We start from the raw sequence: 14,673 nt of genomic DNA, 5'->3' as shown, positions 1-14,673 counted from the left end.
TAGGACACAAGCACAGGCTTCTCAGTCCGTGCAGCTTTCCCTGCGGCAGCGGCCTCCCAGGGATGGACTTCAGGAAGGATCACGCCCCCTTTCGCCTCGGCCATTCGGGATCGAGGTATCGGGTCAGCCTCCTCAGAGTCCAGCAATAGTACGCGAGAGGTGGGACCAGTCCTTCGACCCTCTGCCAATCGAGGGCGAGGGGCGGGTCTGGGACGGCCGCCGGAAGCAGACGCGAGGAGGAGGGTCCCGCCTCTAAGCTTCCGCCAATTGAAAGCAAAGGGCGGGTCCCAGGGCGTGTCCCGGAAGGCGGCGCGGGGGCAGGTGCGGAGGCTGGGCGGCCCGGCTGCGGCTTCTCGCGCCTGGCAGGATGGAGGACGTGAGTGCTCAGGTGCAGGTGGCGCGCGACCGGCCCGCATCCCCCTCTTCTGATGCTGGGCGCCCTGGGCAGAGACGGGGTTGGGAGCAGCCTTGGTGGAGGGGATCCTTCTGCGCGCGGCTACCGGGCTTCGGTGTGTGGGAGGAGGCACAGGGTCGCCGGCGGGGTCCGCCCCTTGCTGGCCCTGTGCTTATTTTCTCGTCAGAGGAGGCAGGAGGGGCGCCCAGTCCTTGCGGTCGCCTGGGAACCGGAACTGGGGAGACCCGCGGTGCGCGCATGGCCTCGGGCGCGGGGCGGCCCGGGTGCAGGAGCGAGTTCACCTCCTCTTGGCCTCCGGCCTTGGCGCTGAGGGCAAATCTGTCGCTATCATCACCCGGAAACCCACATTGGAGAAAAACAATGCGATGTTTTGAATGAAGGCCTGGTAGGAGTGTAGGGATTTTTAAATCTTACTTAAGATGGATCCAAACCACATTATAAAGAAGCCACTGCACTAGTTACGGTGTAGAGTGCAGTGTAACTGTAAACGTCTGCTTAAGTGTATTAAAATATTTTTAAGAAAAGCATGTATTTGTGCCCAGAATTAACTAGATTACCCGCTGACACAAAATTCTTCCTGTTGAGAAAATGCAAAGTTGATAGTTATATTAGAGCACTGATTTAATAAATTAATAGGAATATTACTGTGATCCTGCCACTGAATGAGATGCATCAGGCAAGACACTTGAAATACAGTTCAAGCCCTACAATACCTTAGATTCTTGTGCAAATAGTGACCATAGTTCAATTATTTTGACTAAATAAAGACCAAACAATTTCTAATGTTAGGACTAAAAACCATGTTTTTTCCACTATGAGAAATGGAAAGCTAACTGTAACACCTGCACGTAGATTTGAGATTCATATATTTAAAGAAAAATGGATTGCTTTTGAATTCTTAAAGGGTGAGATTCATGAATTGCAAATGTGTGGAGAAAATGAGTATCTAAATGGAAAATGAGACTCATAAAAATGTGTGCAGTAAATGCTTGTTGCTTGGTGCTAAGCTGCCTCTGGGTTCTTGGATCTGTAACTTTTAGCTTTAAGATTAGTACAATCCTAGAAATTTGTTTCACCAAACAATTGGAGAGTAATGTTTCACCAACAGCTACATAGCTCGGTCACTTTAGGTATGAACAATTGCCTACGTTTGGTATTTGTGGATATGATTTCTCCCACCCAGTTCAGTTCAGTCGCTCAGTCGTGTCCGACTCTTTGCAACCCCATGAACCACAGCACGCCAGGCCTCCCTGTCCAGCACCAACTCCTGGAGTTCACTCAAACTCATGTCCATCGAGTCGGTGATGCCATCCAGCCATCTCATTCTCTGTCGTCCCCGTCTCCTCCCAACCCCAATCCCTCCCAGCATCAGACTCTTTTCCAGTGAGTCAACTCGTCGCATGAGGTGGCCAAAGTATTGCAGTTTCAGCTTTAGCATCAGTCCTTCCAATGAACACCCAGGATTGATCTCCTTTAGAATGGACTGGTTGGATCTCCTTGCAGTCCAAGGGACTCTCAAGAGTCTTCTCCAACACCACAGTTCAAAAGCATCAATTCTTCGGCCATCAGCTTTCTTTACAGTCCAACTCTCATATCCATACATGACCACTGGAAAAACCATAGCCTTGACTAGAGGGACCTTGGTTGACAAAGTAATGTCTCTGCTTTTTAATATGCTATCTAGGGTGGTCATAACTTTCCTTCCAAGGAGTGAGAGTCTTTTAATTTCCTGGCTGCAATCAGCATCTGCAGTGATTTTGGAGCCCAAAAAAATAAAGTCTGACACTGTCTCCACTGTTTTTCCATCTATTTGCCATGAAGTGATGGGACCAGATGCCATGATCTTTGTTTTCTGAATGTTGAGCTTCAAGCCAACCTTTTCATTCGCCTCTTTCACTTTCATCAAGAGGCTTTTGAGTTCCTCTTCACTTTCTGCCATAAAGGTGGTGTCATCTGCATATCTGAGATTATTGATATTTCTCCCAGCAATCTTGATTCCAGCTTGTGCTTCTTCCAGCCCAGTGTTCCTCATGATGTACTCTGCATATAAGTTAAAAAAGCAGGGTGACAATATACAACCTTGACGTACTCCTTTTCCTATTTGGAATCAGTCTGTTGTTCCATGACCAGTTCTAACTGTTGCTTCCTGACCTGCATACAGGTTTCTCAAGAGGCAGGTCAGGTGGTCTGGTATTCCCATCTCTTTCAGAATGTTCCACAGTCTATTGTGATCCACACAGTCAAAGGCTTTGGCATAGTCAAGCTAAAAACTATGTGTCATGTCCTAGGCCCAGACACCTAAATGAATTAAAAGAGGCAAAAACTTTTTAGTTTGCGTTCTTTGTTTGCAAGCGAGCAAACCAATTATGGCTACTTTAAGGAAGAAAGGGATTTATTTGAAAGGATATAGGGTAGATGAAATGGCAACCCACTCCAGTGTTTTTGCCTGGAGAATCCCAGGGACGGAGGAGCCTGGTGGGCTGCCGTCTATGGGGTTGCACAGAGTCGGACACGACTGAAGCAACTTAGCAGCAGCAGCAGGGTAGATGAACACCTAATCCTCTGAAAGGATTCAAACAAGGGCTGCTTAAGGGATCCAGTGACAGGAGTCCTTTCAGAATCTGTACTGGGATGGATCTACCTCAACCATGGCCTTTTGTTTGCTTTGTTAACTCTGAGAGAGAGTTAGATTGGCCTAACCCTCTTTGGTTTCATGACCATCCTTAGACCAGAGGAAGGTGAAGAGCACTGAAGGATGTTCACCTTGAGATTGCAGAGGTAGACTTTGGGTCCCCAAAGGGGAAGTAGTAATTGTGACAAAAGAGGAAGGAGATGATGTGGACAGACAACAGGTATCTTTTCCAGGTAGCAGTGTGATTATTAATCATGGAGTTTATTCCCTTTACCTTTCTCTTGCAGATGACAAGTTACAGAGAGAGACAGGTTGCTGTTTGTATAGTTTTCCTTACATTTCTTATAGGATCCAAAGGACGGTGTATTTGATATAGTCACCAAACACATTATATTTCATGAACATTGAATAAGTGACAGAAACCATATTGTCCCCTACCCCTTTAGTGTAGTGAGGGAGAACAAAGGCATACACGTAAATGAAACAATACAAGGCAGCACACGAAATGCAATACCTTTTTTGGTTTTAAAGTAGAAAGAAAACACTTGGCAGGATAAGTTTAACGGAGAATACAAATTTTGTTGGACCCTGAAAGATGAGTTGGATGCTGAAAAAGATAAGAGAGGGTATTTGTGGGCACTCCAAAAAGCTCATACGGACCAGAGGAGAAAGTGCATGGAAGTAACCAAGAGACATAAAGTAGACTGTTGCCTTATAGTCAGGGTTTCAGTGCTGTCTTTTAAAAAATTCTTAGATCCCAACTGCTCAAGAAGTTGGGCCATCTTTCATTCACTCTACGCACATATTGAGCACCTGCTGTGTATCAGGCACTAAAGGTGCAAAGAACAAAGTATAATGTAGAGCCCTGCCCTGTGAAGCACTTTATTCCAACCACTTTGATACGTTGTGCTTCTTTCTGCCTGGGAGAACAAAATGTCTGTCTATAATACATGAAAGGACGTTTTGAGATAATAGACATCAAGCAATGAAGTAGAGTGATCTCTGAGAGGTAGGAAACAACACGAGCTGTGTGATTGCTAGCTCACTGCCTTAAGAGAGTTTGCGAGCTATGGCAGAGGTAGGGGCACCAGGTGGGCTTCAGTAGACCCTGAGTTGAGGAGGTGGAGCTGAATCTGGGGATACTGAAGCAGCTTGAGTTCACCAGAGAACCCAGAGAGCAGAGCGCTGTACAGAGGGAGAGCTCCAAAGAGTGCAGAGTCCCTATTCAGCTAAGTCCTGTTCTGTATGCCTCTGAGGTAATGCCCTGACAACCGGGATGGGGCGGGGGAAACGACCCAGAAGGACCAGAAGGATCAGTACTCTCACGCAGGGCCAGGATTAATGCTTGTTCTTCCAGCTAGACTGGAAACCTCATAATCACAGGGTATTGAGTATTCAGAAAGGTCTTACTTAACTTGTAGGGAATATTTAGCACTAGACCAAACATGGTATGGTCCCACCTAAGAAGCACCTTAAAAAAGTAAAGAGATCAAATTGTTTCCAGTGACTTAACTGAATCCAGTAAAAAGATCAAGAATATTTACAGGAATACAAAAGTATCCAGCACGCAAAGAGTTAATTTTTTTTGCAGTGTCTGGCATCCAATCCAAAATTACCAGGCATTGCTAATTATGTGATATAATGGAGGTGTTAAGTAACGCTATCCTGGTAATCATTTTGCAGTATATAAGTGTATCAAATCAAATCGATACACAAACTTACATAATGTGACATGTTAATTATATCTCAATAAAGCAGATGACACCACCCTTATGGCAGAAAGTGAAGAGGAACTCAAAAGCCTCTTGATGAAAGTGAAAGAGGAGAGTGAAAAGGTTGGTTTGAAACTCAACATTCAGAAAACGAAGATCATGGCATCTGGTCCCATCACTTCATGGGAAATAGATGGGGAAACAGTTTCAGCCTTTATTTTTTGGGCTCCAAAATCACTGCAGATGCTGATTGCAGCCAGGAAATTAAAAGACGCTTACTCCTTGGAAGGAAAGTTATGACCAACCTAGATAGCATATTAAAAAGTGGAGACATTTACTTTGCCAACCAAGGTCCGTCTAGTCAAGGCTATGGTTTTTCTCGTGGTCATGTATGGATGTGAGAGTTGGACTGTGAAAAAAGCTGATCGCCGAAGAATTGATGCTTTTGAACTGTGGTGCTGGAGAAGACTCTTGAGAGTCCCTTGGACTGCAAGGAGATCCAACCAGTCCTTTCTAAAGGAGATCAGTCCTGGGTGTTCATTGGAAGTACTGATGCTAAAGCTAAAACTGCAATACTTTGGCCACCTCATGCGATGAGTTGACTCACTGGAAAAGAGTGTGATGCTAGGAGGGATTGGGGGTGGGAGGAGATAGGGACGACAGAGAATGAGATGGCTGGATGGCATCACCAACTCGATGGACATGAGTTTGAGTGAACTCCGGGAGTTGGTGATGGACAGGGAGGCCTGGCGTGCTGTGGTTCATGGGGTTGCAAAGAGTCAGACATGACTGAGTGACTGAACTGAACTGAACTGAACTGAAAGTGGAAAGAATGACCAAGCATGCAAAGAGGCAGGGAAATATGACATAATAAATCAATTAAAACTGATTTAAAAATGACATGAAATAGCAAACAGGGACATTTGAAAAAAACTATCATAACATTTCTGTATGTTCCAAAGGTTAAAAAGACATGAGAGATATAAAATAGACCCACTCAAACTTGTAGAAATAAAACAACAGTGTCAAAATGAGAAAAGGGCAGAGGGAACAGCACTGAGGCGTCAGGGAACGTGGCGTGTTTCCAAGACAGACGTTTGACAGGTGGGGAGGGATGAAGAGGCACAGAGATCGGAAACATGGCCCCTGGTCGTGTGCATGGATGTTAGCTAAGGGAATACCCAGGGAGGTGAGACAGCTGCTGAGAAATCTACAAGAATAGAAGTTATGAAGAAAACAGAAATCATCAGAATTGCTCCGTGAGTTACGGCAAACTAATCAGGAAGCTATCTAGGCACTGAATTAAAAAACAACAACAACATTGTAGCAGTGTTGAATGCCTGCTAGTGGAAATTGAGAAGCCCATCCCAGGTCTGGTCATGTCCCAGACTTCTGTGTTATCTTTATAATCTTGGTGCCCAGAGCCCTCCCTTACATCATTTGTACCCCTCTCTACCCCTTCCAAAGTAAATATATATATAATATATATAAATGTTTTATATATATATAAAGTATATATTAATATCAACTAACAACATTATTAATAACTATTATTAAATTATATTAAATATATAATATATGTATTTATATATTATATATATATTTACTTTGGAAGTAAATATATAAGTTAAGTCACTATGCACACGTGTGTGTGTGTGTGTGGTGCTGGTGCTAAGTCACTTCAGTCTTATCGGACTATTTGAGACTCTATGGACTATAGCCGACCAGGCTCCTCTGTGTGTAGGATTCTCCAGGCATGTGGGTTGCCATGCCCACCTGCAGTGGGTCTTCCAGACCCAGGAATCCAACCTGTGTCTCTTCTGTGTCCTGCATGGCAGGTAGTTTCTTTACCTCTAGAGCCACAAGGGAAGCCATTTATATTTATATATACACATACGTATACATGTGAACGGCTGATGCTAACAGCTGACTCATTGGAAAAGTCCCTGATGCTGGGAAAGATTGAGGGGAGAAGAGGGTGTGAGAGGTTGAGATGGCTGGAAGGCATCACTGATTTAATGCATATGAACTTGGGCAAACTTTGGGAGATAGTGAGGGACAGAGAGGCCTGGCGCATTGCAGTCCATGGGGTCGCCAAGAGTTGGATGTGACTGGGTGACTGAACAACAGCAATAGTATATATATATATATATGCTGCTGCTAAGTTGCTTCAGTTGTGTCCGACTCTGTGCAACCCCATAGAGAGCCCACCAGGCTCCCCCGGCCCTGGGATTCTCCAGGCAAGAACACTGGAGTGGGTTGCCATTTCCTTCTCCAATATACATATATATGTATACATATATATATATATATAATGTTAAATCAAGAGATCAAATCAAGATAGTGGAGTAGAAGGACATGTGCTCATCTCCTCCTGTAAGAACACCAAGATCACAACTAGCTGTTGCACAGCCATTAACAGGAGGATGCTGGAACCCACCAGAAAAGATACCCCATGTTCAAAGACAAAGCAGAGGCTGCAGTGACACAATAGAAGGGGATACAATCATGATAAAGTCAAATCCCATATCTTCTGGATGGGTGACCCACAAACTGGAGAAGAGTAATACCTAAGAAGTTCTCCCTCTGTTGTGAGGGTTCTGAGCTCTATGTCAGTCTTCCCAATATGGGGATCTGGGAAAGGGACTAGGAATCTACAGGGAATCTGACTTTGCAGGCCAGCAGGATTTGATTACAGGATTTCCACAGGACTGGAAGAAATAGATACTCCACTCTTGGAGGGCACAGGCAAACTCTTGCATGCACCAGGACTCATGGGAAAAGAGCAGTGACCCTGTAGGAAACAGAACCAGACCTACCTGCTAGTGTTGGAGGGTCTCCTGTGGAGGTGTGGGTTGTCAGTGACTCACTGTGGGGACAGGGGCACTGGCAGCGGCAGTCTTGGGAGGTGCTCCTTGGCAAGTGAGCCCTGTTGGAAGAGGCATTAGACCAACCATAGAGCCTGTAGACTCACCTCAGGCCAAAATACTAGCCCCACCTGTCCAGTCAGCTGATAATTGGATTAAAGTTTTACCCAGCCCACAAGAGTAAGACCCAGTTTTTCCCACCACCAGTCCCTCCCATCAGCCTCATTCACCTGAGGGCAAAATGAAGAAATAGGAAGAACTACAATCCCGAAGCCTCCACAATGAGAACCACAACCACAAAAGTTAACTGAAATGAAAAGGCAAAGGATTATCTCCCAGATGAAAGAACAAGATAAAACCCCAGAAAAATAACTAAATGAAGTGGAACTAGGCAGCCTTCCAGGAAAAGAATTCAAAATAATGATCGTGTAGATGATTCAGAATCTTGGGGAAAAAAATGAAGCAGATGTAAGAAATGTTTACAAAAGACCTAGAAGAACTAAAGAACAAACAAAACAGAGATGAACAATACGCTGGAAGGAATCAATAGAAGAATAACTGAGGCAGAGGAACAGATAAGTGACCTGGAAGACAGAATGTGGAGATCACTGCTATAAAACAGAATATAGGAAAAAAAAAAATACTGAAGTTAGCCTAAGAGTCCTTTAGGACAAGGTTAAGTGCACCAACATTTGCATTATAGGGGTCTCAGAAGGAGAAGAGAGAGAGAAAGGATCTGAGAAAATATTTGAAGACATGGTTTTAGTTGAAAACTTACCTAATATGGGAAAAGAAATAGTCAACCAATCCAGGAAGTGCAGAGAGTCCCAGGCAGGATAAACCTGAGGAGTAATACACCAAGACACAAAGTAATCAAATTGACAGAAATTAAAAACAAAGATAAAATATTAAAAAGCAATGGGGAAAATGACAACATACAAGGGAATTCCCATAAGATTATTAGCTGGTATCTCAACAGAAACTCAACAGAAATTCCCTCCAACAGAAGAGAATGGCGTGATACATTTAAAATGATGAAAGGGAAGAAACTACAACCAAGAATACTCTACGCAGCAAGACTCTTGTTCAGATTTGATGGAGAAATCAAAAGCTTTCCAGACAAGCAAAAGCTGAGAGAATTCAGCATCACCAAACCAGCTTTACAACAAATGCTAAAGGAACTTCTCTTGGCAGGAAACACAAGAAAAGGAAAAGACCTACAAAGAATGAACCCAAAACAGTGAAGAAAATGGTAATAGGATCACACATATTGATATTTACCTTAAATATAGGTGGATTAAATGCACACTAAAAGGCATAAACTGGCTGAGTAGATGAAAGCATATGCGTGTGTGCACTTCCACTTACCACACCACTCTACTTAACTCCCCGAATTGTGTGCAGTTATTTTATACTGTTAGATTGGTTAATCATGTTTCCATTATGACTTGCAATTGTAAATATCTATTTTTGTGTATCGCTATTAAATGTGGAAACTGATAAGCATCTTTTATTATTGTGAAAAAAATTATCTACTCTCTTCGCAACACTCAAATATATAACTGTAGTCACTGGGCCACAAATTATGTTTCCCCAGGACTTATTTACCATCAGATTTTTACATTTTGACCACCTTCACCCATTTCTCCTACTCTCCCATCCCCTTCCTGTGGCAACCACAAATCTGTTTTCTGTATCTATCTTCAGTTTTTATAGATTCCACATAAAAGTGAGATCTTACAGTAATTGTCTTTCTCTATTTGATTTATATTACTTGATATAATTCCTTCAAGATCCATCCATGTTGTTCTAAATGACAGGACTTCATTCTTTTTTATGACTAAATAATAATTTGTTGTATAAAAATAGATTGTTTCCATGTCTTGGCTATTATGAATAATGCTGTGATGAACAGGAGAGTACAGATATTTCTTTGAGATAAAATTTTGTATCCTTTGGATATATACCCAGAAGTAGCTTTGCTGGGCCATGTAATAGTTCTATTTTTGATTTTTTGAGGCCCCTCCTTACTGTTTTCCACAGTGGCTGTACCAGTTTACATTCCCACCATCAATGCTCAAGGGCCCCCCTTTCTCCCTATCTTCTCTAGCACATATTGTCTCTTTTTGATAAAAGCCGTACTGATGAGTGTGAGTTAGTAGCTCATTGCTGTTTTGATTTGCGTCCCTTTGGTGATCAGCAGTTTAAGCATCTGTTTGTGCATCTATTGGCCATCTGAATGTCCTCTTTGAAAAAACGTCTGTCTGGTTCCTTTGCCCATGTTTTAATTGAATTGTTTTTGGTTTTGTTTGTTTGCTATTGAGTTGTATGAGGCAACATTATTATTAATAGACATCAATTTATAATGGTCAAACAAAATGTGATATATCCATATAATGAAATACCATATTCATCAATAAAAATGAACTAATTACTGATACATGCCACAACACAGATGAACTCAAAAACATATTCAGTACTAAGAAGCAGGACTCAGCACATTTTTTATGATTTCATTTACATGAAATGTCAAAAAAAAAAAAAAAGAACCAGTCTATAAAGACAGATTAGCAGTTACCTAGCTCTAGGGACAGAAATGGGGAGTGATTATAAATGGGCATGATTAGCATGTTGCAAGTGTTCTAAAATTGTTGTAATAGTTGCATAACTATAAATATACAGACATTTATTGAATTGTATACTTAAGCTAGTATATTTTACATTATATACATTATATCTCAGTAAAGTTGTTGAATAAAGTATTTTAAAAATCAGTAAGTTTTCAGGTCTTGAAGAAAATTATTTACTTTAATCTCATTATGTATTACCTCATTTGGAGATAAAGAATCAATATTTCCTTTACTTGTTTTAATAATTATTATTTTTACCAATTTATTTATAGTAGTTATGAAGAGTTTTATGGTGTTTTTTCAAATTTGGTTTAGGTAGGGAGTGTGGTTTCTTGTCTGTAATTTTTGTAATGAATTTTAAAGCTTTATAGTTAGTAGTTTTTCTTGAAAAAAGAAAGTGGTGTTTATTGCTTGCTTCTTTTTTCTGTACCCCAGGGTTCCTTGGATCTCATCCAGAGTATTGAAGATGACCCGCTTCTGGACACCCAGCATCTTCCACATCACTCTTTACATGCTCATTTTAGGCCCAGATTCCACCCTCTTCCTACAGTCATCATAGCAAATCTTCTCTTGCTGATACATGTAAGTTGGCTGGGGGAAAGTGATCCATTTGAAGGTGATGTTTTTCTAGAGGTGATGTTTCTAAAAAAAATTTATAACCTCCTCAGAGGGTGGAGGGTAATTTGGCTGTATCTATCAACATTTAAAGTGTGCATATTTTTTACTCATACTTCTACTTCAAAGAATTTATTATAGACATATTTGCACACACACAAGGATATTGTTTATGATAGTAATGTTGTCTCCAATATGAAGGGACTGCAAACTACCACTGCTCAGGAGATGTTTTGTATGTCCTTTCCATATGAAGGAATGCTTATGTAATATTAAAAGAGAAACTTAGAAATTTGGGGTAGATGCATATGTATTTAAACTACTCTTCACAATTCATTGTTGAATGGAAAAAAATGAGGTTTACAATGGTGTGAACAGGATGTCCTATTTGCATGTTTTAAAAGGGAGTTGAGAGAGCTTTTGGGCATGTGGATGATATTGTGACTTACAAGAAATATATTTGGTCATTCAGGTGATCAGAGTAGAGTTCTCCTGTGCATTTGGTCGTCATCCATGGTTTCTGGTTCTCAGCTCCCAAAAACCTTGGGAATTTCCTGAGCAATAAGAGCAATGGGAGTATCTTTTGGTACAATTTTTGATCTTTTGTCTTCAGTTCCGAAAATCACTTCAGGGTCACAAAGGTGAACTGGGTGTCTTGATATTCATAGCAAGCATCTTTCCACCATTTCTGTTTATGTTGATGAGTTGACTTTGAAAAGCACCTAAAGGATGGGGGCAACAGCCAGGGAAACTAAGCAGGGAAAGATGGTTGGAACATACAGTCCCAACCTCTGACTTCTGGGGTTGGGAAAGGGGCTGGAGGTTGAATCATTCACTGATGGCCAGTGATTTAATCAACAAGGCCTATGTAGTGAAGCCTCCATAAAAGCTCAAAAAGAAGGGGTTCAGACAGCTTCTAGGTTAGTAAGTCAGAACGCTCATGATTTGCCATACTGCCAGGCCCCAGACTCCACCAGGATAGGAGCTCCTTTGGGACCTCACCCAGTGTGTCTCTTCATTGGGCTGTTGATATGCATCCTTCAATATCCTTTGTAATAAATTGGTAATCTGGAGAGTAAATAGGTTTCTTGTGTTCTGTGAGACCCTCTAGCAAACTAATTGAGCCCAAGAAGGAGTTGGTGGGAATCCTTGATTTGTAGTCAGTGGATAAGAAACACTGGTTACAATCTAGACTTGCAATTAACATCCAAGGTGGGGGTAGTCATGTGGGACTGAGCCTATTATCCGAGGGAATCTGATACCTTGGTGGATAGTGGAAGTGATTTTAAGTGGATAGTGGATATACCAGGTGGATAGTGTCAGAATTGAGTTGAACTGCAGTACATGCAGCTGGTGTTAAAGGCTTGCTCGCCTCCTGCTCACCCATCCCCTTGGAATTGGTAATGGAGTATTTCCAGAAGAAGACATGACCCTTTTAATACTAGTTGCACTGAGCACCTCAATGGAAGGGACTCCTAATATGTTTTAATTTTACCTTTTATATTATTTGAAAAAATTTTTTTACCATATCATGTATTACTTTTTCAGTTATAAAAAAAAAAAGATATAGATAAATCTATATGTTGACAGACATTTATCAATTTATTTACACCTAGGAAATAATGTTAAACAGAGAAATCAGTATAATGTTTTCCCATGATAAAATTGCAAATGTCTGGGGATTTTTAAAACATGTCAACCATGAGATAAATAAATCCTGGAGATCTAATGCATAGCATAGTGATTATGAGTTGAGTTGAGTTCAGTTGCTCAGTCGTGTCCGACTCTCCGCAACCCCATGAATCACAGCACACCAGGCCTCCCTGTCCATCACCAACTCCCGGAGTTCACTCAAACTCATGTCCACAGAGTCGGTGATGCCATCCAGCCATCTCATTCTCCGTCGTCCCCTTCTCCTCCCGCCCCCAACCTTTCCCAGCATCAGTCTTTTCCAGTGAGTCAACTCATCGCATGAGGTGGCCAAAGTATTGCAGTTTCAGCTTTAGCATCAGTCCCTCCAATCAACACTATAATATAAATTTCAAAGTTGCTCGGAGACTAAATAATTGCTCTTACCACAAAAAAGAAATGGACAGGGAGGCCTGGCATCCTGTGATTCATGGGGTCGCAAAGAGTCAAACACGACTGAGCGACTAAACTGAACTGAATTATATGATATGATAGAGGTGTTGGCTAAAGCTATGGTGGCCATCATTTTGCAACATATGAATGTTTCAAATCAACACATTGCACACCTTAAACTTACACAATGTTATGTCAGTTATATTCCTCAATCAAAAGAAATAAAAACAAGACACATGTATGAATGGTCTTAGAGGCTTACTGGGGGCTCTGTTCCAAGTCTCTTCCTCATTTTGATGAGTGCAGTCTCAAGCACTAGGGGCTTCAGTTTCTCTTTCCTGAAATGTGAAAAACCAAAAGAGGGCAAAATCTTGCCACTTCTTGGGTGTTCATGAGGAGAGCGGATGTGGTTGAGGACTACTCCATTGAGGTACGCCGTGAGAGAACTGACTGCATTGAGGACAGAGGTGCACCTGTGTTCCTCATATACATCTAGTCAGTGGCCTGGTTCTGCCATGGCTTCCTAATTTCCAGACAGCAGCTGAAGCACTTCTTTCCTGGTGCCTTTTTGTGTAATTTGTATTACATACTTTTTATGTATGTGATAGATACATACACATACATGCACACAATACTTAAAAAAAAATTGCCTGCTATTATGGCACTGATTGCCCTGATTTTAGGACTAAGATAATCTTGTGTTAAAGAAAAAGAAAAATTAATGTCCTTTATATGCTATTTTATATAAAATGGTTCAGTTAGGTTCAATGTACAGTACATTGCAGTAGAGGGAGTCTGTTGACTTTTCCACTTTTGTTTTATGAGGTTGTGTATAGTATAGCAAATATTACTGCTCTTGAAAATCACATAATTTTAAATAGATGTATTACATGATAAGATTTCCTGCTTGGTGATAGATACCTGCTTGGTGATGGATGCTAATGACAGCATTTAAAATTTTCTTTAATTTGATTTTCTAAAATATTGCAGAATAATACTTCCTTATTGTAACAAGTAAAACACAGTATCAGTTCAGTTCAGTTCAGTCACTTAGTTGTGTCCGACTCTTTGTGACCCCATGAATCACAGCACACCTCCCCTCCCTGTCCATCACCAACTCCCAGAGTTCACTCAAACTCATGTCCATTGAGTCGGTGATGCCGTCCAGCCATCTCATTCTCTGTCGTCTGCTTCTCCTCATGCCCCCAATCCCTCCCAGCATCAGAGTCTTTTCCAATGAGTCAGCTCGTCACATGAGGTAGCCAAAGTATTGGAGCTTCAGCTTCAGCATCAGTCCTTCCAATGAACACCCAGGACTGATCTCCTTTAGAAGGACTGGTTGGAGCTTCTTGCAGTCCAAGGGACTCTCAGGAGTCTTTTCCAGCACTACAGTTCAAAAGCATCAATTCTTCAGCGATCAGCTTTCTTCACAGTCCAACTCTAACATCCATACATGACCACTGGAAAAATCATAGCCTTGACTAGATGGACCTTTGTTGGCAATGTAATGTCTCTGCATTTTAATATACTATCTAGGTTGGTCATAACTTTCCTTCCAAGGAGTAAGCGTCTTTTAATTTCCTGGTTGCAATCAGCATCTGCAGTGATTTTGGAGCCCAAAAAAATAAAGTCTGCCACTGTTTCCACTGTTTCCCCATCTATTTCCCATGAAATGATGGGATCAGATGCCATGATCTTAGTTTTCTGAATGTTGAGCTTC

The 14,673-nt window shown here is 41.7% G+C and overlaps 1 protein-coding gene across 3 annotated transcripts in view; it reads left to right on the top strand.

Moving 5' to 3' along the window:
• Positions 1 to 284: 284 nt before the first annotated feature.
• Positions 285 to 14,673, top strand: part of TMEM192 (transmembrane protein 192) — a 34,116-nt gene continuing 19,727 nt past the window's right edge. For 2 of the 3 annotated variants that reach the window (XM_055405018.2, XM_055405014.2), the window contains exons 1-2: positions 289 to 388; positions 10,692 to 10,838. In XM_055405018.2, coding sequence (XP_055260993.1) covers positions 368 to 388; positions 10,692 to 10,838 — 168 coding nt within the window. In that variant the 5' untranslated portion in view covers positions 289 to 367. Of the gene's footprint in view, positions 389 to 10,691; positions 10,839 to 14,673 lie in introns of all 3 variants that reach the window. The other variant, XM_055405015.2, reaches the window with a different exon arrangement.

The sequence above is a fragment of the Moschus berezovskii genome, chromosome 19, assembly GCF_049115385.1.
Source record: "Moschus berezovskii isolate FMDL1 chromosome 19, NW_MosBer_1.0, whole genome shotgun sequence".
Classification (NCBI taxonomy): domain Eukaryota; kingdom Metazoa; phylum Chordata; class Mammalia; order Artiodactyla; family Moschidae; genus Moschus; species Moschus berezovskii.
Note: the sequence above shows the minus strand (reverse complement) of the source record. Positions and strands in the feature narration are given on the sequence as shown.